Source organism: Dromaius novaehollandiae, chromosome 7, assembly GCF_036370855.1.
Source record: "Dromaius novaehollandiae isolate bDroNov1 chromosome 7, bDroNov1.hap1, whole genome shotgun sequence".
NCBI lineage: Eukaryota > Metazoa > Chordata > Aves > Casuariiformes > Dromaiidae > Dromaius > Dromaius novaehollandiae.
Window position 1 is genome coordinate 19,246,530 of NC_088104.1, and position 25,467 is coordinate 19,271,996.

General features: G+C 45.0%; 1 protein-coding gene across 1 annotated transcript in view; it reads left to right on the top strand.

Moving 5' to 3' along the window:
* LOC112980077 (unconventional myosin-X-like) overlaps positions 1 to 25,467 on the top strand; it is a 101,808-nt gene that overhangs the window by 46,090 nt on the left and 30,251 nt on the right. Inside the window, exons 16-24 of the mRNA XM_026094713.2 lie at positions 3,835 to 3,903; positions 4,766 to 4,848; positions 6,403 to 6,511; positions 7,465 to 7,545; positions 8,586 to 8,710; positions 9,793 to 9,907; positions 15,618 to 15,724; positions 20,088 to 20,387; positions 23,913 to 23,952. Of these exons, the coding sequence (XP_025950498.2) occupies positions 3,835 to 3,903; positions 4,766 to 4,848; positions 6,403 to 6,511; positions 7,465 to 7,545; positions 8,586 to 8,710; positions 9,793 to 9,907; positions 15,618 to 15,724; positions 20,088 to 20,387; positions 23,913 to 23,952 (1,029 nt within the window). The remainder of the gene's footprint in view (positions 1 to 3,834; positions 3,904 to 4,765; positions 4,849 to 6,402; positions 6,512 to 7,464; positions 7,546 to 8,585; positions 8,711 to 9,792; positions 9,908 to 15,617; positions 15,725 to 20,087; positions 20,388 to 23,912; positions 23,953 to 25,467) is intronic.

The window sequence follows — 25,467 nt, forward strand, 5'->3', positions numbered from 1 at the left end:
AATATGTGCTTTGTGCAGGAAATGTAAAATGCCCTAGGCCCAAGCCTGCAAGTGTTTAATAAGGCTGCACTGAACAAAAGTAGTATGTGAAGAAACCTGCAAATAGTCTCTTGTGCACACAGAGAGAGGCAGCATGCATGCCGTGGGCTATGGGTACAGGAGGTCTGGGTTTGCAGCCTGGGCTGGAGGTCAGGTGCTGGTGATGGGCACCGGGCAGCGCCGCGGGTGCAGGATGCGCCTGCCCAGTGTGGGTGGCTTTCTCCTGCCAGCTGACTCACAGGAGGCTGCTCCAGAGCACATCAAATCTGTCTCCTGGGGCTGGGAACGGTTCTTGCCTCATGATTTTTAATGAAAGCTCTCTTATTGTTCCTAATTAATGAAATTCTTGCCTCCTCTTTCTTGTATTCTGAACATGGGAGTAGAAGGGCTTTTTTTTCTTGCGGGTCACAAAGTTATCCTGGGGACACAGAAACCATAGTGAGATCACTGTAGTAGCCTTCAACCCTGCCTCTGTTACGGCCTGCAATCTGTTCTTCTAAATAGTAAATAGGCTGACAACAAAGCAAATTAAACCCTGTAGAAGGCACTTATGGAATAATTTGCGACTTTAGTAAGAACACTGTAAGCTAATATCTTTCCTAGTCACCCAATTAAGGCTTCCTCCAAGCCTGAAAACATATGGATTTGTATCCTTTATTAGACAAAATTTATTTTTTAAAAACTGGCATAGGTGCAGATATTCTCATTTTTTTTTATATGTATATCTAACTCTTCTAGTAATAATACTGAGTGCAAAGAGGATACGATGACAGTGACTTCTGGTCGGCTGCATGGTTTTGTGGAAATATTTCCCTTAAGCTTAAACTGATGCCTTCAGTTTAGCCCACTGTGGCTTTTCCTTGTATTACAGATTGAGGTAAATGAGGATGCCTGATTTACCTTTTCTATTGCAGCTGGTGTTTTGTATGTTTTTAATATATCACTTTTTGTGTATTTTCTTTCTGAACTGTCTCAACCTCTTCAGTTTGTCTCCAGGCAGAGAATTTTCAAAGCTCCTCTTTACTTCTGCTGTTTGTCTCTGAACTCCTCTAGGTCTTTTCTCTATTCTTTTCTGAGATAAATAATCAAACCAGAGCGCAGTTCCCTTGGTAAGAAGGTACCTGTGGTTTACTGTACAGCAGCATGAGATTGTCAGTATTATTTTGCATTCCTCTATGCCCCACAACATTCTGGTTGCTGTTTTTGATGACTCCTGTGCATTGAGTAGCTTTTTCATTAAACTGTTCATAGTGTCACCTCTGTCTGCTTTGAGGGGAGAGCAGTTAACGTGGAACCCCAGGAGCATATGAGAGATAGAAGAGGATGAGGAACTGGAGTGCAGGGAGGAAAGACAAAGTAGATAGTGTGCTAGTGTTCATCATTTTTGAAGGCAAAAATGTTCCTTGTACTAGCTGAAGTCTTTGGTGCAGGCTGGAGCAGCACTGGAAGGCATCCAGCCGCTCTTGCTGGAAAGCCTGAAGGACCTCATAGCAGAACAAGCCCTCTTTGCTATGTTTTCTGTGGATTGCAAAAGGCTTAAGGAGGAAAAGCAAAAGATCTGATGTGTCTGGGGAGAAGAGCAATAGGGAAGCTGGGAGAAGGAACCAGAAATGCTGTGGCCTGAATGAAACATATGGGCTTGGGAGGGAGGGAGAGGAGAGAGGGATGCTGCTCTGCATGGCAGAGATGGTAACAGTTACGTTTCGAGAGGAAATGAGGGAAGTTTGTGGCTGGAACAAGATGACTCAACTGGAGAAAGGGAAGAGCAAAGAAATGGGGTCAACATGAAATGGAAAGAGGGCAAAGAAAAAGTTTAACTTTTAGTAACACTGACAAATTGTCAGGGTCATAAGACATCCACCCCATACTGCCAAGAGACCTTGAAGATGAAAGGGCTGAATTACTAGCAGTATTGTGTAACATCTTACTTAAAATTTCCTCAGTACCTGTGTCTGGGAAAGTGGGAAATGATATTAATTTTTAGAAAGTTTCCAGGAAACTACAGGCCTGTAAGCCTGATGGCACTATAAGGCAAATTAGTAGAAACTGTAATAAACTAGACAGAATAAGTGGACACCTGAAAAAATACAATCCACCTAAAGACTGGTGTGGCTTCAATAAGGGGAAGTCCTGCCTTACAAACCTCCTTGTTTTCTTTGAAGAGGTCAAAAATCACTGGTTCAGGTGATCTGGTTAATCTAAAGGCTTTTGATAAATCCTTCTACCAAAGTCTTTTAGCACAATAAGCAGCCCCAGGATGAAAGAGAAGGTCCTTGCAGGCATAAATAATTGGATAGCAAACAGGGAACACAGACTGCAGTAAATGGTTGGTTATCTCAGTGGAGGGAGGTCTGTGAGGGTCTGTCTGTCTAACACAAGCAGTGAGGTGGCAGTTTTGTGATGATACACTATACAAGGTGGAAGGGCTAGGCTGTGAAGGGCCTTATGAAACTGATGGTGAATGATGGTGAAAATCAGTGCAGACAAATGTAAAATGGCACACCTGAAGGAAAACAGTCCCAGCTTCACATTCAAAATTATTGGCCCTGAGCTGACTGCTGCAATTCAGGAGGAAGACCTGGAGGCAATAACAGATAGTTCCACAGAAGCATCAGTGCAGTGCTCAGCAGTAGTCAAAACCCCAAATCAAGCATTAGGAATTCCTAGGAAGAAGAAAATATTGATATACCACCGTATAATCCAAGGATCAGCTGCAACTCAATCACCGTGCGCAGCGCTGGGCCCCTCCATGCAAAAAGGGCTTGTACGAGACCTGGAAAACAGCGGGCAGCAAAAAAGATCACACAACTGGACAGCTGCAGTGCCAGGGACAACCACATTGGAGGGACCCTGCAGTCTGGAAGAGAGATGGCTTGGGGGGATATAATGGGTTTAAAAATCATGTATAGCCTGGAGAGGGCACATGGTGCCAGTGAGGGCCAGGCTCAAAACCAACTGTGGTTCTCTGTGCAGTCAGTCAAGAGCTCCCTGCCAAGAGACGCTCTGAATGTAAGAAGTTTGCATTGGTTCAAGAGGACACTGGCCAAGTATTTGGAAGAGAGATCCATTTGGGGTTACTAACTAGGCATATCTCATAAAAAATAATCAGAGTTTGAGAGACTGTTAGGAGAAAAGCATCATGCACTTGCCTTGTTCTTCCTCTGCTCTACATCACCACTGCCAGAGACTGAATGGACCCTTGATCTGAACTGGTATGGCTGTTCTCACATATTTAGGGGTCTTCATACAGAGTAAAGACAGGAGGAAAAAAATGAGAGAAATTAGAACACTACTAAGAGAAGGAAAAGTGAATGTGGAAAAAGGGGAAGAAAGGTACAGACAAAGTACAGAGGGGCAGAAAGGTAAAAAGCATAGAGGAAGACAGGAGATTGGTATGATCCTTTGACAAAGAAAAGATGTGTAGGCATTCTGCAAAGCTGCCATCTTCCCCACATCCTGATCCTGGGTCCTGCACCACATGGTTTGTGTGGGTCCCAGTCTCCTCAGGTGTCAGACATGTAAGAATTAACATTTCATCCATGGCATGCCTGCCGAGCCTTGATTCTGCAAGCCCTTGCTCACATGAGGAATGCCTTGAAGGACTGGATTTTTCCATCTTATTGAAATAATATATTTGCAATGTAGATGCAGATAACTGGAGCACATGGTGTCATGCTCTGCAACAGCTGAGGTCCTTGCCCATTCCAGCTTTGTCATAGTCATGGCAAAGTTCCTGACTGAATCTATTCGTTCTGACACTGGCATTATAAGAAGCCTTTTTTTCTTTCATTTCAGAGCAACCATTACTATGTGAAGCCTCGAGTAACAGACCATCAGTTTGGGATAAGACATTATGCTGGGGAGGTAGGTGTTCGTGGTGTATTTGTGAGATGCTTGTACTTGGGCTTGTGATCCTGCTGTATTTAGAATCCAAAATCAAGACATATCTCTGAGCTGTGTATTCTGATCTCTGTGCCCCATACCAGAGCACAGGGGGTGTAATGGGCCCAAAATGGCATGTCATGTACCTAACTACGTTCTATTGCTTGGATATTTGTTTGAGTTTCTCAGGTAACTTTTGTTTTGGGGAAGAAACTCCTACTTATTTTGTTATTAATGTCCTCTTTCTTGGCCATTCACAAACAAACAAAATCCAACATAAAATTTACAAGTAAGATTTCACTTTTGGAGAGGAGGAGAAAAGGCTACATGCCTACTTCAGAAAGGAAAAGGGCTCCAAGCCTTCAGCGTTAAATGCTGCTCTCTGTTGTGGAAGACTATGGAGCAGATGGAGGTGTATCAAGGGAGGGCACCAGCGCACCAAAAGGGTCATCTCCTCCCGGAATCTCTTCTGCTGAGCATTAATGGTGGGGAAGTCAGGGCACTGGGTGGCACAATTTCCTAAAGTGACTGGAGTGGTTTAGTAGCTCAGACCTTGCAGAGGGTTTCCGCGCATACACCCCAGGCAAATCTCTGCAGCTGTTTCACTTGGCTCCTGTTTTTGAGTTTTGTTTTTTTTTTCCTGAAATTGATGGCTAAAAGCCACTTTCTTGTTAATGAATGCTGAGCTCTGGAGCCCCTTCCTTGACCCCAAAAGCTAGGATCTTGGCACATGCCTGCAGCACTAAAGTGTAGCTCTGCTGGTGATCTTGTACATTGGCATGTTCATGTAGATGTGCTTAATGGCTTTTACTGCTCTGTTCCAGCTACTCTGTCTGTTTTGCAGGTGCTATATGATGTGAGAGGCTTTCTGGAGAAGAACAGGGACACCTTTCGAGATGACATTTTAAACATGCTAAAAGACAGCAGGCAAGTCCCTCTTATGCTTGTGAGGAAGCCAAGACAGACAAGTGTCTAGTGGGTTGGACTAAGCCACATTCACATAACAACCAGACCAGGAAAAGCAGTTGTTTTGTCTGAGCATCAGCTCTTTTCTTTGTGCTTGAGGGTCCTGGCAAAAGACAGGAGAGCTGGAGAAGTCAGGTGAGGCACAGATGAACAGCTTAATCAGTAGTCTTGTTGTCCCAGTTTTGAAAAGAGCTATGAAAACATGACAGAACACCCTACAGGCAATGCTGAGTTTCTCCCTCCTCTCTTCCCCCTTTCCTTTTCTTCTTCCTCCTGCCTCCCTGTCCCAACAATGGCAAATTTGTCCCTGAGTGAGTCAAGGCTCTTTGCCATGCTGTCAAATGCCTGCCTTTGTACAGAGGCTGCTTGTTTTCCATATTTTCCAATGCACAACCTGTTTGTGTAGTGGAGAGCTGCCATGATGTGCTTCATCCTAATCCTGAGCCAGACTGAGCCCTCGCTGTGGGACTGGGCATTGTCCACAGTATTTAACCCCAATGCCGCAAAGTGACCCTAGAGAAATGAGCTGACTTTGACCTTCAGCGATGTCTGGAAGGCAGAAGTGGGGCCTAGCAGGAGGAGAGAGGCATTAATTGCTGTGATGGACCCCAGAAGTTTCTGAGTACTGACTCCACCATATGCCTCTTACCATGGTGCTTGTATTGCATTTGGGCCCCAGGCTGATGAGACTGTTTCAGTGTTGCATCTGCCCTGAAGTCTGCTGCAGAGTTTGCACCATGAGCAGCCTTGCCACAGCCCATGGGAGCCGAGTACAAGCTGCTCTCTTAGCTGCCTTACTTGGACAGTGGCATCTGGGGAACACTTCACACAGGGCTTGGAGCTAGAATTGTGATTGTCAGTATCGAGCATTACAAAAGGGCTCAGGGTTTTTCAGCAAGCCGGAAAGGGAAATTCTGCTAGAAATGGTCGTAACAACAAACTGGCAGAAGCAGTGCTGAAGAACTTCATGTCCTTTCGTAAGAACCAGCACCCTTGCCTAAGGAGAGGCAAGGTGGCAGAAGATCCCACAGAGCTGGCCGACACGAAGTGTAGCTCTAGCACTCCTCCGGCCGCAGGAGGGCTGTGTTTGCAGCTGTGGGAGCATGGCTGGGGCACCAAGGGTGCGAGCCACGAGAGCTCGCTCAGGAGGGGGTGGCAGGAGGAAGCGTGCAGTCTAGCTGGAGTATCCTCAAGGTAGCTTCCGCTTGGGGGCATACAGCCAGAGGGAGGTGTGCTGGCCAGCGCAGATGGACATTCTTGCCGGGGTTTGACAGGGTGAGATGGGGTTTCCGGCTTCCAGCACAGAGGGCCGTCTGTGGGACCTGGGCGGCCAGATGGAAAGAATTAAATTCCTCACTGACGTGCCCAGCCAAACTGCCTCCTGCAGCCACTCTGTGGCACAGCAGAGGTAAAAATGGGGTGTTTTGCACTGGGACAGGTGATAATTAAGAATGAGAGTCATCATCTCACGGCTCACGGGTGTCCTTCAACTTTAATTCTTTTCTTCACCCTCAGGCTGGACTTCATCTATGATCTTTTTGAAAGAGTCTGCAGCCGTTGCAGTGAAGAGACACTGAAGATGGGCACCCAGCGGCGCAGACCGACTGTCAGTTCCCAGTTCAGGGTAGGATGTTTTCCAAGAGAGCAGCAGGCTGCTGGGAGGAGCAGATGGGTAAAGCGAGGCCTGCGGCCAAGAGGAGTCATTCACTCTCATTTCTTGTCCAGCACTGAAAATGTGCAGGAATGTTGTAGAGCTAAAAAAAGACAGTGCCACTGCCCCAAGGATTTCTCTGACTGGTGTAAAATGCGAGATGTTGAGAACGAGCAGGGTGGCAGAGGAAAAGAGCAGCAAGAATACTTTGCTAAGTATCTAAAGCTCTTGAGGTTTTCTGACCCTTCGTGTTGGTTTGGTGTTTCAGCTAAGTGTACGTGTCCTGTTTCATCCACGTCTTTCACGGCCATAGTGACAATTCCAAGAAGACTTTGTAGGGCGAACCCCACAAATGTGAATCTCGCCCCCGAGCCTGTCTGCAGACTTCTGTTAGTTTCACAGCTTTAGTTTCCAGTGTCTAAAGTTTGAAAGACTTGTAACAATAATTCAAATTGGCTATATAGCTTGGCGAACAAGGATGGCCATGTACCCTTAATGCTATTACAGTAAAGTAACTATGTGGGTATGTTTTGGACAGGAAGGGATCTTTCCTGAGTTACTGAGGGCAGGCTTTCTGTGTCACAGCATTAAATCCCACAATATTATATATAGATGAATCTACTCTCATTTTTTAAAATAAGTTAAATTGTTGAAAAGAGAGGTGATTGCATACTCCTTGTTTCAGCTGCTGAGGAACACTTTTCGAACAGAGGCATGACCTATCCTTTCATTATTTTCAATTTAGCATCATTTTGCCCTGTTACTTGAAGAAGAAAATGGGATAAGAAAAGATCAATTTTAGTAGGCAGAATCAAAGGAAGATATCAGGAATGGGAGAGCTACATGAAGACCCTATTGCATCAAATGCAGCCCCTGTTCCCTTCTGTTGTGACTGATCCCTTGGGTTTTGTCTTGCTGTTTTTCAGGATTCGCTCCATTCCCTGATGGCCACGCTTAGTACTTCCAACCCATTCTTCATCCGCTGCATCAAACCAAATACAGAAAAGGCAAGTCTTTCTTCCAGAAAGATGCGTGCATGCAACACAGGCCCCTATGAGCACGCACTTGCACAAACAGCTAACTGATGGATGCTTCTGCGAGGGTCCAAACTGGGGATAAGTGTAGCTCCCCCTCTCCTTCCCTTTTTCCTTCTGGTTGTTTTATGGTTGCGGAAAAATGCAGCCTCCTCTTTGTAATCGGATGAAAAGGCTGCATGCTGAGTATGTACCCAGTCCCATCTCTCTATGTGCTGACAGAGCCTGGATGCTGAGCCAGGCTTGTGCAGAGCCTGCAGGTTTGGTAAAAGCGGCGATTGCTTCGTTTTATGGCGCCTGCAGACCATTTGCTCTGGAATGCAGGGCTGGTGCGGTAGGAAGCGTCTTCTGCAGATCCCTGGCTCTGGGGCAGAGGAGGTGGCTGCTTCATGAACAAGTCTGGGTGCTTAGAGACGAGCTGGCCTGGGAACAAGTGTCCTGCCAGCACTGTGAGCCATGGCAGGAGGCTACACTGCTAACTAGACTGGGTGGGGAGCTAGCAACAGATCATTTTCTTTGTGTGTTTTGAAACCATGTATGACATGGGCAGAGGAAAGCCTGCTGGGGGCTTTATGCCAGAAAAACTTTCTGCAGTTTGTCCCCAGTTTTGGCAGTAGAAGACTAAGAGGGTCTTCTGCATGACTGCAGAGAGACTGGGGCTGGGGTTCTGCCTTTTGTATGTGTTAGCATATTGTATCATTGCTCTGCTGCTGTGATCCAAATGACAGCAGTCTGCAGACTGCTTTTTTCCAGACTCTGCCCATGTCCCTTTCATCTCTTATCCTGCACCACGTAGCGTTGTGAGGTTGCTTTTCCCCTTGAGCCAAATTTCCCCTTTTTCAACTGGGATGCCCAAATATGCTGGGTTGACTTTCTACACATAAATGGATGTACAGCATGTAATTGTCTGTGCTCACATAAACAGTTGCCATTCCAGTCAGCAAAGTAATGCCAAGATCAATACTTATTCCATCTCTCTTCTGGCCTGTTTTTGAATCTGGATCATTGCATAGGCACCAAACCTCTTCAACCCAGCTGTTGTTCTAAATCAGCTCCGATACTCAGGGATGCTGGAGACGGTGAAAGTTCGAAGAGCAGGTTTCCCTATACGGCGCCTTTTCCAAGACTTTCTCAGCAGGTAAGTGCTGTCATTGCACCACATGCTGTACCAGCCCCAAGCTATACAATTTTATATGTTTGTTGTCTCTGTAACTGCTGTTACTGATATGGATCATTTGTGGGATGTTTTTCTGACCATGCCCTTATTGCCAGTATCATACGTTGATCTGGGTGTCCTTTTGGAGGCTGCCTGCCTTTAGAATAAGAATGGAAAAACAGCCAAATGGTCCATTCTTTTTCTAGCTTTGTCACAGATTTGCTTGTGTGATTTTGAAAAAGCCATTGCACTGTGTTTGTTCTTAAGGTGGGCGCAGTAGTCCAGTGCCTCATTGCAGCTAGTGCTCATGAGACAGAAGTGGTTACCACATTCAAAACATTTTGATAGATACCTTTTCTCTGACAGATCTGTACTTTCTCTGTATGGCGTCCACGGGATCCTGCTGGAATATTTTTTTTCTGCATTTGCTTCAACACTTTAGAAAGAATGTTAAAAAAACTAGAGAAACTGTACAGCTGCAAGAATTATCTCAGTACTTTAGAACCTGCTTTGCAGAGGGAGACCAGACAAAAGGGTTCTAGCTAGGCAGTCCTTCAGAAAGACCCAGCTGGTCATACTATATTAAAGGGAAAACATTATGGTAAAACCTTTTAATCTGGCAGGCCGAAGCAAATTTTAATGGGAAATATAGTTGATGATTAATGTTGGAGAATGAGATTATTCCTTTTTTAATTATCTGCATCAAAGGGATTTCTTAAAGTTTATGGCTAGAAGGGAACATCACTCTCTTTGCCTCTAGGCGCATTATATGCCACCCCTACAGTGAACAAAATAACTTATGTCTGATGCTAGCATATGTTTCAGAAGGACAGTTGTTCTTCACTGAAAAATGCCCACGAGTTTGTATTTTATTACTGGGATTGCAACAGTAATTGCCAAAGTGGTAGGAACAAATGAAGCTTTGGGGACAGAGGTTTCCAAATTGGAAGGCAGACATGAAGAAGGGAGATCCCAGCTGGGATCTATCTCTGAGAGGGGGGAAGGACTAATGGAAGGAGGGTAAATTTCATGCATAATCTCATGACATTTTGTTTGGTTCTTAGGTACAAGATGCTTGTGAAGGGGGCAAGTGCCTTAGACAACAGCAAAGCTCTATGTGCAGGCCTTCTTCAGACCTATGACAGCAGCAAGAAACAATGGCAGTTGGGTAAAACCAAGGTACTTCATCAGCATGGGGCAGGGTAGATGAGGAATGGCTCAGGTCCTGCTGCAAGGGGATGCAATTGCATCTGAGAGGTTCACGTCAGCAGAAGTGGCAAAGTAGTCATGATCCGGGAAATGCTTTGGACTATACTGCTGACCTGTAGCATCTCAAATGTTTCCCCTATTATGTACCTAAAGGTGGAGAAGATTTTTGTCTAAAATCTTTCTTGTTGACCAATGCAGATCAATTTTATTTTGTCTGATGCGATTTTAAAAGAACTGAGGAGAGCAAGCTTGGCGGTTATTGTAATCACCTATGGTACATGCAGTTAACTGTGACCTCTTCTGCCAAATATTTCACTGTATTTGGCTAACCAAAATTCTTGTGGGAGGCAGTGAGCTGCTGTTTGGTAGATATCTAAACTGTGAATAAGTAGCTAGCTGGCCAGATATGTGACAGCTTTCTGCTGTGGATGTTTAGCTGATGGTTTGTGCAGTTAGCACAGATATTAGCATACATTTTCTATGAAAAAGTATCCAAATGCTTCTCCCCATTTGCATAACTCAACTTTCTGCATACTCCAATAAATTCTTCCAAAAATATTCCAAAATGGATGTGCAGTGCAGACAGCATTTCTAAGTGGTAAGTATGCAGTGTGTGTTCAGAGACAGCAGACAATGCTCCATCAAAGCAACCAGCACTTTTGCTTCAAAAGAATAATCCAGAATATTTCCAGGGTTACAATGGAACTGGAAGTGATCCTAGTGGAATTTGTGCAGATCAGATAATGAGATTTGCTGCTTTGAGCAATCATTTCATAATAAGTGGATAGACTGTAATATTTCTTAGGGGGTGAGATCTCCCTCCTCTTAGAAGAATGGTGGGAGCCCAGTTGGCAGGCAGGGCCGTGAGCCATGTGACGACCAAGGAAACCTCTGGCTATTGTTATGGGAAGGGGATGGGTTAACCTGCGGTTTCTAAAACTTTCCTTTGCGTGACTGCACTGATGTCCAGGAAAGAAGGTCTTATCACTTAGCCACATTTCCAGTCTGGGATTCAAGTGTTCCCCACCTTTGATTAGAGAATCTGGTCTATCCTCACTGGTCCCTGCAAACCAACATGCATTTCAGTCATTTTTCTCTCTAGTTAACCCACACTGCTTGGGTGGCTGCCGCTATCCCAGAATTTTAGTGTTACAGCTGGTGTGGAGCGCGTATGTGTGCATGTATGTGGCAGAGCTGCTTGTGCCTGGGCAGCTTTAGAGTGAATTGGTTAGAGCTCAAAAACAGGGAGTTTGAATTTTCTTCCTAGTGTGACAGGAGATAGGAGATTGCTGGGCTACAGCAAGGGCAGCAGAGAACTGCATGCAAGGACCAACATTTAGAACATACAAGGTTATTTATAAGTGTAGCTGGAGTCCAGGGATTACAACAGGCTGATGACAAGCAGGACATCCAGGCTGTCTTGAGCCACTGGCAGCAATAGGATCTTTATTCTCTTCATTCCCTGTTGTGCATCTGGAAGGCCTGAGTCCAGCTGACTGTTTGCACCCACTCCTTGACAGGCACAAACAATCCTTCTGCAAAAACAAAACTGACAGTAGGTTGTAGCAAATAAAATGTGTTTGGATTTTACCAAAACACTGGACATATGCTCATTTAATATTTTTGAATGCTTCTGTCCTAGAGACTAAAAATTGGCTAAAGGCCTGTATGGAGCACTTTTGGTAAACACCAGTCTCTCTGCCAGGCACTGGTCACTATTGGGTCCAACTATTGCGGGAAGAAAGAAACAATTAAAAATGACAGTCTTTGGATCTCCTTATTCCTTTATGATTCAGAAGGAAAATTGGAATCCGTTAAGAAGCAGTTGGGCTGTCTCGTTTGGTTGCAGAAGTTTTTATTTTCTGCACGGTTTGAATTAGAGTTATGTACCCTGGTAGAGGGGAGCACTTTTTCTTATTCTAAGGAATATATCACGGCAAGCCTGTCCTGGCCTGTTCCACCCTTGGTGCCATCTCTCAGCATACTGAAGGCTGGCCAGTCCCAGCTGCTCAAGGTGCTGTTGCTTTGCCATTTCATTTGTTGGACGCGTCACTTCCCATCCTCCAGCATGCTCAGGTGGTGGCAAAGCCATTTCACTGTTCCCTTGCAGACCTGCCTTCGCGGCAGTGCTCCAGGAAGCCTGGTAGTACGAAGGCAGCTGGCCAGGGAGGCTGCTGCCAGCCTCACGGAGCAGTGCTGTTTCCTGGTAGTCCCTTCCCTGCTGCCTGGATTCAGCTGTTGTGTCTCATGTTTGGATTACAAAGTGCTTTGTCTGCATTTATATTTCAGCCAGTGCTAGATAACACAGGGCTGGAATACTTGGGCTGATGAAGAAAAGAGCCCTGGTTTTGCAGAGGTTTTTGGGTGAGGGGGAAGTGAAGTTATCAGCCAAAGTGCACAGAGCACGGGTCACTCTCCCGGAGAGAAAGTGCCCCGATGTGCTCTTGCTGTCACTGCTGCTGCTGCAGGTGCAGCTCTGGTACCCAGGTAGCAGTGTCTGGCAGCAGCTGAGACCTGACCTTGACTCATGGAGCCAGAAGTGCCAACTGAGAAAGGTGTGACAAGCCAACAGGGGATGTAACCTGGGAAGGAGTATCGGGGGTGGATGAGGAGCAAGGCTTATAGAAGGGGGAATACTTCCTGCAGAATGAATGGAAGGATAATTATATCCCTAGCAATTGTTTGGAAGAGGAAGGAAAAGACTCTGTGAATTAGTTCAGGGGATTGTGAAGCTTGGGAAAGGAAATAGGGGAGGAAGGGCAGGATGATCTTTGTGTTTTTCATTAAGAATAGAACAGCTGCTGTGCTGGCAATTGTCAAATTAATGTTCATAAGAGGTATTGATGTATGTAAGGCAGGTTTTATCCAGTAACATGGTAGAGGTGAGGGCTTGGATTCAGACAGGCAGGGTGGTAACGGAAGAGCTGGGTTAAGGATGCTGGTGTTCATTGGGGATGTGCTTGGATGAAGTAGCAGCACTGAGGCTCACAGGTTCATGCCTTTCCCTCCATGCTCCTGGACCTTCTGCCATACTCGCCCACACCCACAACACAGATTTCCTAAGTCTCTTTAATGCAGTAATTCTTGCTGTTTGAAAGCATTTAACTGCTATTTTGCAGGGCCCATTTGTTGGAGGAGGGTTCTGCATGTGACTACGTGGCTTCCAGGTCACAATGATCCACTCCTTCCTTTCCCAATGTCATCCTCTAGGGAATCACAGGATCACACCTATATACCTCTGCACATGGGTGCACACAAAGTTACATTTGTGTCTGCTGATCTACACAAAACCTTTGCACATGTTCATGGCTGCACTGACAGTGCATGCAGGCATTTAGATTGTGAAGAACATAGTTGTTTCATGTGCTGCCACACTGTGGTTTAAATCTTGCTCAGTGTCTAGTACAAATGAATATGTAGGCTACTTCTATCATGTTTTGTCCAATCATTCCTTCCTCAGGTGAAAATGATCTCATGTTTTCAGAAAGTGTCCATGAATTACAACAGAGAAACAGCCAAATTCCAAGTTACCTCCACAGCATGTAAAAAATATTTCTGGATTTGAATTCATTTTGCTCTACCTTGTCATCTAGAGGAGGCTAAAAAGAAAACATCAAAATGCCACGAGGTTATAGCTAGATATTGTTTTCAAGCCTCTTCAAGCCTCATCTGATTTGAGATTAACCTTTCACCCCCAAGTATATATAGAAAACCCTATCATAATAGGTGGGTCTTGTTGAACTCTGCAAACCTCAACTGTTTCTTTTTGTTTGTTTGTTTTTCCTCCTCACTGGCACAACAAAGTCTATGCTTGCTAGTGAAACACTGATGGACTAAATATTTTTGCAACATGGTGAAGATAAAAGAGTGACTGCTGCTTGGTTCTTTAAGTGTCCACAGTGTTCAAGACCACATTCAAATGTAATGGAAAGAGCAATCCCTGTCTCAAAGAAGTCTTTAAAAGGCTGACAGAGGAAGTGGATGCACAACCTGCAGGGAAGGATGCCAACTTCATGGTTGGTGGTACCTTGATAATGAACTTTCTTTTAAAGTTACTTGGTAGATGGTTACTTAGTCAATTCAAAACAGACAATTTCTTAAGGCCACCTTAATGCAAACTGCTCCCCAGGAGAAAGCTGAGTCCAAGGAAGCCAGTGGCAATAGGCACTAACTCAGGGAGAGGCTTCAGTACATGATGGTTATTGTGGGGGGGCGGGGGGGGGGGGGGAGGAACGAACCTAAATAAGTGATGAGGCTAAAATCAGTGGTAGAAGGGAAGATACACAGAAGCATAAGGGGAGGTCAGTGGAGAGGGGAAGACTTTATGTAGAGCACTGGTCTAAATGACCATTCAAATCTGTGAGCATCCCTATGGCCACTCAGCATGGCCACACAGAACCAGTAAATTTAGAAGAGGAGTTTTTACCAATTAAGGTAGTTCTGCAGACTGGCGAGTGTGAGTTCACAGCCTGTGTTCATGGCAGTGCTTTAACAAGTGTGGCAGCACTTTCCTGGGGGAGTTGGATCTCTTGCTGGCCCCAGCAGTGACTTAGCCAATGTCAGGCAGGTCACACGAGCATGGCCATATGGCAGTTGCGGCTGTGACTGCAGCTTGTACGGACATAGCTCAGCCAACTTTAATCTAGCCTGGGTACTGCTAACACTATACCCACAGTGCGCCAGAGCTCTGTGCGGGCTGCAGACCTCAAACGGCTAAGCATGTATTTCAGCAAGTGGCCTGTGCAGAACTCCGTGCTAACATCAGGCAAGGCAGCTCATTTAAAGTAGCTCAGATATGTCAGCACAGTTCATGTAAACATACCCTTATCTTGCTTGTATTTCAGTCCCTTTGTCTCTAAGATAGCACTGCCTTCCCTCATCCAAGCATTAAGACTGAGAAGAGGTTTGAAATACCGGTGATGGAGGATGCTAGAGAAAATATTAGACCCTGAAGTACAATCACAGATACAGTAACTTGGAGACCTCTCCTGCTGGGGGTCAGTTCCTTCCAACGCATGCTGCAGTGCTGAACTACTTCAGCTCAGAGTTCCTGGAGGCTGGCGGGGTGCTTTGGCTCCTGTGCAGAGCAGGGCGGGATGGGGGTACACGCTCAGTGCTGCACCATGGCAGGACTTTTAGCTTTCCTGCTGCCTTGCGTTAAGACTGCTGATCAGATTGCTCCCCGGAGTCTAGAAATCTAAATGTTCCTCCCTTTTCTTGAAGTGTGGACCAGTTTCTTTGCAAAATATTTAATCATTGAAGTTGGTCTCAGTGCCTGCTGCAGGGAGGTGCCAGATTGTGCAGGGAAAGCTGTCAGCTGGGAAAGAGTTAATAGCAGGCACAAGCACAGGCTCTCCTCCTCCTCCCTCCTTTTTCCCTCCTTCCTCTGCTCCCTCCCTCTCTCTCTTTTAAGTCTTGACCACAGAGTGAAAGGAGGCGGGGGTTGGGCACAGAGTTTGGCTCATGTCGCTGCAAAACTTTTTCCCGGTGCCATGAGTAAAGGCACCCAAAGGGGCAAAGCGCCGAGGCTGGCGCTGGAGCGCCTGCAGCAGAGCTCGCGGGCGCCAGTACATAGAGCGCACTCTGTGCTGGTCACCAGGGGATGAAATCTCCCGGCTCTCCCGGGGACTGACTTCTTTCCTCTCTTTGTGTTTATTGAAACTCCTCCCCGTGGCGTCAGGTTTTCCTGAAGGAAGCTCTTGAGCAGAAGCTGGAGAAGGATCGGGAAGAGGAGTTGAGGAAAGCAGCTATAGTCATCCGGGCCCACATCTTGGGCTACATGGCAAGGTCAGTGCTGTGGGCTGCCCCACCATCCCTCTGCTTGTGTGCCCGGGATCGCCTTGACCCCTTACTTTGCTCTCTGGTCTCCTCGCCATCGCTTCCCTCCTTCCCCCCCCCCCCCCCCCTTTACTGCAAGGGCGAGCTGCAGCATCTGCCCGCTCCTCCACCAGTACCACTTCTGCCAAACCCTTGCTGTACCTTTGCCACCTCTTCTTGAATTCTGTACGTGCTTGCACCTTCCCTCATGCTCTGCTCAACAGGTTTCTGCGGAGACCTCTGTACCCGTTGCCTGCCTCTGAAGGCACCTTTTCCTTGCCTTCAGGGCTTTCTAGGCTGGACTCCACCTATGCTTTGGGTCCCCTCCTTTCCCTCATGCCTGTCAACTCTATTTACTGCTCTCCCTGCATATCACTTCTTTTTCACTCAGCTCTGCCTTTGCTCACTCTTTCCTTGCCCTGCCTGTTTGCCTCGTGATCTCCCTCTCCTTTTAATTAACTCTTCAAAATTGGTTTTTGGCCAGCTTTGCACCAGTAATCTCTCAGCCGCTCCCTTTTGCACCTGACCAGGGGAGGGCTGGGAGAACCAACTGCAGACAAACCGCCCCTCCTCTGCCCCTCGCAGTCCGTGTAACAGCTGACTCCTTAATGGCTGTGGCATGCACGCTTAATCCCAGTAAGATGCTCTTTCCTGGCTGGTCTCTGCTCCAGACACCTGTCAGTTAGGGGTGTGAGGAGGTGAAATCCCTGGCCAGCGGAGCTGTTTCAGCAGGCACTCTTATTAGAGCTCCAGTTACACCAGGTAGCTCATTTTGCTTTGGGAAATGTGTGCAAAGGTTTTACCCTGCCTTGCCAGTGTGGCATATCAGCAAAATACACACTGGTCTCGGGGGCTTTTATTCATTTATTTATTTCCTCTTAGGAGGACAAATGAGCTAGCTCTATTGTTTCTACATGAGATTGCAAGTTCTTTGTGTCAGGGCCTCTGCTCTATTTTACTTTGTGTCTAGCATTTGGAGAGATGGGTAAGGCTTAACATGCATAGAAAGACTGATTTTTCTGGGAAACATCACTGCGGGCAAACTGGGTTATTGCTTTTCTGAGTTCCTGGGAAGGGAACTGCTGACCTGCAGGGCTGTGACGGAGATAGTGTTGCAGCAACGTTCCTCTTGGCTAGAAATCCTGTGGCCCTCCGGTCTGCAGATCTGGATTCCTTGTCCCACATGTTGTTCTTCCAAGTCCCATCTTCAGAACATGCCGCGTTTGTGCAGCCAGAGTGGAAATCCTCACAGAGCAGCTAGAAGCAACTGGGCTTTGCAGGGGAGGAGAGCAGGGAGTGAGAAAAGAGCAAGGGAGAGAGACTGGAACTTTTCTGTGAAGAGTTTCCAGTTGCACTGTACCTGTATTGGAGAAGGTCCAGCGGGAGGGAGTTCATCTGAGCAAGTGGTGAACAGTCTGGGCAGAGCTGGGCAGAGGTAAGGGGTACCAGCACGTGCTGCCTTGAGCTTGATACCATTTCTGTGAGTTTTGCAAGAACAGGTGTGTTTAAATTTGTTTGGTCTCATGCAAAGTAGGCTAGCAAAGAAGGGTGCATGTGCCACAAGAAGGATTTTACTGGTTTCTCCTTTGTGGACTTGTTCAGAGAGCCTGAGGAAGCAGCCTTTAGGGAGGATGGTTTGCTTCGCTCTCTCTCTCCCAGCAGCCTAGTGTCTCTGAATGGTCACTACAGTGTAAGACAAGAAAATCTAGCCCATGCAAATGACCCTGTTATCCGTAGCAAAACTATGGAGCTCTGAGCTGCAGCTAACAGCTTCACCAGCTAAAACGCACAAAACCATTCCTAGGCTTGCAGGGTCCATGAAGAATATTTGGTATAAATTTGGCAGTGTCTCTGGATCCTGCTGGACTTTATTGCTCAGGGTAAGAAGGTGATAGGAAATTACTTGATAGCCATGTGGTCTCTGGTCCTTGGAGACATAACTGCCAACTATAGCTCATCAACAGAATAATTAAATTCCAAAGGCAGCGTCGGAGCTCGCAGTCATGCCGCCCTTTCTTGTGATACACAGTCAGGATGTCTCCCAACTCCTCTATGTGCAGTGCAGGCTGAATTTGTTTGGGCAATGCAAGAGGGAGAGTGGGAGGCTGAACATGGGGCATGAAACATGGGCTGTGTGCAGCAGCTTCAGCTGAATGGCGCCTGTGAGCTCTGCTGTGGTCAGGAGGAAGGAGGGGGCACTTCAGTCTGGCAGATTAGCAGGCAGAGCTGGCCTGTAGCTGGGCAGGGCTTGGCACACATCGCAGTCGACAGAGTTTCTGGCAGATGCATTTCGTAGAAGTCAGAGTGCCCTTTTTGATGCACTTAGATCTGCCTTAGCAGAGGGTGCATGTGCAGCTGTTCACACCCCATGTGCAGGCGGCAGGGAGGACAGCGGGAGTAGGGGCGAGGGAACTACAGCCCAAGAGCAATTCATCAAAAACCTCCCCATTCTTATCACCTCTTCCCTTTTCTTTTCTCTCTGTTTCCTCCCTTTGACTTGATCTTTACAGAAAAAAAGAGCAACCTCTGCACACTACAGCTGTTTGCAACCCTCCCCTGATTTTATTGTCTGGGCTGATGTATCTGATGTGCAAGGAGGTAGCAAGCTGTCAACATGGGCCCATTTGCCATTTGAAGAGGGTTTGATTGCCAGGAAGGGGATTTTGAAGTGTGTCTTTTCCTCAGGGGGTTGCAGAAGGTCTGTGTGAAGGATATGTGAGAATGCTGTGCTATTTCCAGCATGCTTTCTAGGACTATAAAACCTCACAGGATTACTGCAGCCTGCTAGTCTAAGCTCCTGTGTAAAACAGGCCAGAGGATTTCCCTGTGCAAATTCTAGCTTGGAGTAGGGTAGATTTTGATTCAGATAATACCAGTGATAATTTCACTACAGCATGGTGTATATTAAGGTGTATAAATCTCTTCAGTTGCTTTAAAAATACGCAGTTTGTTTCCAGCCTGAATAGACTTCAGCTTCAAGTCAACTGAATCTTGTTACTTCCCCTATAGATAAATAGAAATGCCCCCCAAATGGTTCTCATGTGGGTACTTTGACTGGGATCAAGCCATTCCTTAACCTTCTCTTTTCTAAGGTAATGGAACAAGCTCCTGAAATCTCTTTTTCTGTAAGTCAGGATTTCCAGTTCTGGTTTTGTTTTTTCAGAAATCACTCGAGATTCTAACATTGCTCTTGAAACAGAGTGGTAGTGCTGAACACAAGAGAAAAGTAGCAGTGCAGTCCCCTCCTACACAGTATTCTTGCTTGCAAGTACAAAAATCCTAGTAGCCTTTTTCCTATAGCATTGCGTTGGGAATTTGCCTTTAGCTGATGATCCCTGCAGCCTAACTTTCTAATTCCTAATGCAGAATCTCGCATCAGGTGTGTTTGGCCTTTGGTTCCTTGATACAAGGCCTTATGTTTGGCCCTTTCTAATAGTTTAATGTTTGCTTGAATCTAGCTTACAAATTGATCCAGATTACCGTGTAACAGTAACTCTTTTGTTACTTGCCCAGTTTGTGTATCATGTACAGATTTCCACCAGTGATTTTTTTTTTTTATTACTATTTCAGGTTCTTGGTAAAAATATTTAGTAATGCAGAGGCAAGAACTGACTCTTCTAGGACTACACCAGACTAGAAACATAGTGAATGATGATTCTTTTATTTTGGGCCCTAACCATGTTTTGGGTTTGTTTAAAGCACCAAGCTGATTTTATTATTGTTTAAGCAAAATGTTGTTCAATATGAGTACATGCTTTATGGAAGCCTGTTATGTCAACAGGTTTACATTCAGCAAAGTTGTATCACTCTGTTCTCCCCCAAACAACACTAGATTAATGTGACAAAGATCTGTTTTTGCCCCATTTTATACTCACTTTTCCCGGAGTTCCTTTTGACCATTTAAAAGATGAGATACTGGGCAAGGTAGGGCAAGATTTGTTCTCATACAGTAAGGCCACTTGTATGTTTTTCTATAATAAATCCACACTGAGTGATCATGCTACTTACACAGTGTGTGCACGTGTGCACGTGCATGCAGTGCGAGTAGGCCTTGGGCCCATGGCTCTTCTCTTTCGTGTTCCAAATATCTGTCCTTCTTCCTCAGGCAGTCTTCACAAAAGTAGATGCCTATGGAAACAGAAATCAGGACAGAAAGGAGAAAAAGATTTGTGGGTAACAGCAGCAGAGGAAAAGAAATTGTGTCACTCCTGAGCAATATTATTCCAAGTCCATTTGTCTGTGGACTTGATAAGGTTGATTGATATACCAGGGCATGGAAAATGTAGCATGTGTACTGCTTCATGTCCTGTTAAGTGTCTGGTTCTGTTTTTAGGAAGAAGTATCAAAAGGTGCTAGCCAGTGTTGTTATAATCCAAAAGAACTACCGAGCATACTTCTGGAAGAAGGCCTTGCTGCGACTGAAGGCTGCTGCAGTCATCCTGCAGAAGCACTGGCGTGGCCATCTGGCTCGCAGCCTCTACCAGCACCTGCTGCGGCAGGAACAGCGGCGGAAACTGGAAGCAGAGGAGAGGAGGAGGCGAGAAGAGGAAGAACTGATCAGAAGAGAGGAAGAGGAAAGACAATGGCAAGAAGAGGAGGCGCGTAGGAGGAAACGGGAAGAGGTGAAGGAAAGGTACAGCATGGTATCTTGCACTCATAGTTCCCTAGCACTGAAACTGCCAAGGTGTAAGAGAGGGTCGGTGGCCTTGGCATGACAATAACAGGGGACGGCAATTCCCTGAAACAGTGTCCCAGTGCCAGGGCAGAGGCGGGCTGGGATGCAGGTGGCTCTGAATGGAAAAGCAGGGTGGAAAAGGAGTGTCCTGCCTCCTTTAGGAAAGCTAATTCTGAAGTATTTTTACTTGTTAGTGTCTTTTCTCCTTTGAAAGGTACGTGTGAGGGAAGGAGTTGATTTTGCTGATTGGAAAGAGACGCATATTTTTTTCCTTGCCTTCACAGTGGCAGAGGAAGGTTTATGCAGTCCTCCAAAACACGGAGAATTAGCACTGCAAGACGGTACCAGACTTCACAGGTCTCTGGTCTGCCCAAAAAGCCAAGTCAGAAAGCAAGATGGGCAGTGCATCTGTACTGGTATTGCAGTTCTTACCCTCCTGGGAATACACGTGGTCTCCCTGTTCCTGCTGCGGCAGCTCTCGTCAGGGAAATAGGGGTGTTGGGTTAGGGAGGGAAAAGGAAAGGCTAACCGGACAAAGGAAAGGGTGCAGGCTGTGACCAGTCACAGTGCATCTATTGAGACTCCTGCACATCACATACCAGTGGCTGTCCTCTTCGTTACCTGCATCCTATCCGAAGTGGGGGTCTCCAGATAATCTTTTGTTTTAAGAAGCATAAAACTTCAACTACGGGAAAGTTATATATGTTTGAACAAATAAATCCTGTGATGTTTTAAGCATTTCATAAATAGCTGTTTTATGTTTTTTACTTTGGACTTTTGTTACAAGTTCAGGATTTAACCTCAGAAATGAGAAGGAAGTGCATAGAAATTGGAAATTGGCTAATCTACTGAGAACAAGGGGAAGAAAACCCAACACACCTATACAAAGACAAAATCAGAAGGACTAAGGTGCAACATGAGATATAACTAGCTAGGAAATTAAAATTTAACAAGCAATTTTTGTACGTACCCTAACAGTAAAAGAGAAACAAGGGGCAATTTGGTCTACTGTTCAAGAGGAAAAACAAATTATAATGTTGAAAAAGCTGAAGTGCTTAATGATATTTTTATTTGTCTTGCCCAAAAAAATTAGGTATTGGACACTAAGCACCATACAGATCTGCAAGAATTCAGAACACATTAGGGAAAGAAAATATTAGAGAATACTCAGATAAATCAGATTAAAAAGAAGTCATCTGAACTTGGTGAAATTAATGTTTAGGTACTTTGAGAACTGGCTGAAGCAGTTTGAATGAACACCTATTATCTTTCTCCTCCTTTGTGGATAGTAGTGGAGGTTCCATAAAACTGGAAAAACACAAACATAATTGATCCCCTTTTAAAATGTGGAAAAGGAAGAACCAGGAATTCTGGGCCAGTCAGCCTAACCTCAATTTCAGGAAAACATAGAGCCAAATACTGAAACAAGCAGTTGTAAGTGCTTGATGACAAGGAGGTAAGAGCCAACATGGATTTTTGAAGAACAAACAATATCAAAGTTATCTACTTCTTTCTGTGATAGCTTATGAAATGCCTTGTGAATAAGGAAAAGCCATAAGAGGATAGGTATCTTGATTTTAGTAAGGGCTTTGGCATATTCTGACAATACTCATAAGACACTAGTAGGAATGTGGTTTCAATAAAGCTAGGTGAAATCAGAGTAGTGTTGGTGTTTTAGCTGATGAAAAAAATGCATTTTTATTAGTAAACAATGGTAGTAATCTGTTAAGTAAAAGAGAACTACTGGATGGGATTCTTCAGGAGTCTGTGCTGGATGCAATATTAATGCAATATTTTCATAATAAGTTGGATGATGAAATATGAGTATGCTTATTAAATTTGCAGATAATACCATCTGATGAGGGTCTGCAAGTGTATAGCCAGACAGGATCACAATTCAAAAGAATTCTGGCAAATTGAAGAAATGGTCTGGAAAATATAGATTAATGTTCACTACAGGCAAGTATGCAGATCTACAGTTAGGAATAATCAAATGCACAAAGAGAAGAGGAGGAACGACTAGTTCAACATCAGGAAGATGGTCTGGAGGTTTTAAGCTGAATATTAGTCACCAGTTCATGCTGTAGTGAGAGAAAGCAAATGCCATATATAAACAAGATTGTTTCTGTAAGATGTGGAGTGTTTCTTTTGCTCTGCTTGGCATTGATAAGGCCTCAGTTGGAGTACTGTCCCTAGTTCAGATACCACATTTCAGAAAGAGTATGAGGATGGATGGAGACCAGCAAGAAGTATCAGAGACCTACAAAAAGTGAGGAACAGTTGAACTGATCAGTGTGCAGGTTGTAGGTGGTATGTCTGATTTGCTCTGCTTCTTGCACCCTCATATTATTTAAGGCAGTTGGTTAACTTGCTGTTACCAGTAGAGATCTTTCAGGAGAGCTGGAACCCTCTCAGTCCCACTTATGTCAGTTTTCATTGCAAACATGCCCTGAATTATTTATTTAGAGAAAGAGAGAAAGTGAGAGGCCTAAGGACATTGTGACTTGCAGCTGCAGTTTAGAATTTGGCTGGGAAAAGCTGTAGGGCCTGGGAAATAACTGTTGTTGCCCTCCTGTTCTGAGTGAGATTGAATTATAGGTTTGAAAGTTACCACTGCCTGTCTGAATTTAGCTACACAGTGGTTGCTATGGGAAGCTGCTGCCATACAGCCATGTCCTATCACTACTGCATATGCATGACCCTGGCATTTGTCTGTCTACTAGTTCAGTTGCTTGTAGCATGCTGACCATGGACAAAATGGTCATGGTGACAGCTTTCCCTTAAAGTACTACCTTTTTAGTCTGGGTGGAGATGCAGCACCGTGGGATAATTTCTTCCTCTAGTCATGTTTACCAACAAACTCTGACTCTTACAGCCTTTACTTGTAAACTGAGAAGTTAAGTTATGTAAGCTGGAGGACCAAGGTCTTCAAGATAGAAAGCCTTCCGCTTAGCCATTTCACAGAGTACAAAAAATTGGTAAATTTTTCTTGGGCTTAAATAGTATATTGAATGCAAAACAAAACACAGTCCCAGCGCTTGTATTATAATAGTTCTTTTTCAACAAAACAAACACAGAGTTTCCTGAAATCTCTGAATTAAACATGTGGTGCCTCATTTAATATCCATAGACTTACAGCACTTCCCACTATGCTCAGTGGCTTCAGTGCACATTTATCATGAATCTAACTGATCTGTCTTTCTGTCACTGTTTCCAACGTCCTTCCTCTCATGTTCCAGTTAATCCAGCTTCCTGATCGATCTGAAAGTTAAGTGCGTGGGGAAAATCTGTTGTATCAATAAAGGTCATGCCAACCACAGAGGAATTCATGTTTCACTAAATTACAAAAACTCCTAAGTCTGTCTTACAATAACTACCTCGTTTTAACCCTAACCATGGACTGATGATGTGTCTATGTAATTCTTAAAGCTTCATCCAGGAGAGCTGCATGTATCTCTGACTATCATGTCTTGCTTTTAACAGAGAAAAGGAGCAACTGAATGCTCTACTCCAGGTGGCTCAGGTAAGTTTAGTAGTTTATTCTTTCCATATGTCTCCTCTGAGGATCTGTGAAGGGTCCTCCATTGCCTACACTTCCCCCTGGAGCAAATAGCGCTACTTTATTGTGGCAACACTGTTTAGAAAATGGGCTTTGTTCCCTCACAACATGCAGGTGTTTGGCTTTGGCAGAAGTGCATAGAGCTAGCAAGCTTTTTTCCCCCCACAACTCATGTACCAGCTTGCATAGTTCCTATTTGAATATTTCAGTACTGAGCGTGCAACATCCTTTTTTTCTCTCTACTGCCTGAGCTTATTACATGACCTTGTGGTGTGCTGCACTGTGACACAGTCTGTTTTGCTGGATTGTTGCCTGTAACAGCCAAAATAAGGAGTGTACAAGGCTGTTGCCACAGCTAAAATAAACCCCTTGTAACTGATCTAATTGTTTGTTGGTACCTGATAGTTCAGAAGAACAGACCACCTAACCTGAGGTGTGTGAAAACGGCTATATATCTTCTGATTTGTTTTCCCATACCATTTGTTCCCCAGTTTTGGGCCAGTTCTGTTCAGAAGAGATGAAACATTAGAATATAACAATTTATTTATGCACAAGTAAGAGTCAAATAGAGAACAAGCAACAAGGTAAATCACAAAGAAAACGATGGCTGTGGCTGAAAGGAACCAGTTCATTGGCTGCATTGTCACCTTCCTGTCTGGAAGTACATGGAATCCTTCAGAACTTATTTTTGCTTTTTTTCTGTATGTTTCTGTTTTCAGCATCTTCAGTGGATGGGAGGGTGGCTTTATGTTATAGCTAAACTTCAATGACAGTTACCAGTATCTTCTGTCTTCAAACTATTGTGCAGTTGCTAGAAATTTCTTCAGTTCCCTTAGTATGGTGAATAGAGGAACAGGCAGAATCCTCAGCAGCCTGCCATCCATCATCAGTCAGAGATGCTGACTAATGCCAAGAAATTCAAGATAGCGCTTTGGTGGGGTGGGTTCGGGGAGGATACAGTCCCACTTCACTGCAATATCCCTTCCAGACCCAGACTCTGATGGTCAGACCCCCAACTCAGCAAGCAACAAAATCTCCAATTTTTTTGATGATATACCTGGGAGATACTCAGCCCATTGGTGGCACAGGAAGTCTCTTAAACAGGTTATGCATATATGTGTTCATATATAGTTGTTCTCCCCTATATGTCTACGTGTGTGCATGTGAGATGGTTCAAAAAGGGAGCAAGGACTTTCAGGATGCTTCTATCCAAATTCTAGTGTACAGAGCAGCTGACAGACTCTTCTAAAAATTCACTGATTCCAGTCAACTATTTTGCACCATTCAGAAAAGGAGTAGGTTGTTGGAAGAAAGAAGGTAGCTGATAATCCAGCAAATCTACCTTTAACTTTTACACCATGGATGATTGCAGTTGCCAGACAGAAAAGGAGAGGATACTTAGGTTCATCTTTTTGCAGAAGGGAAGTGCAAGACAAACACAGGAGATAGGAAGAATGGAAGGTCCAGGCAAGGACCACC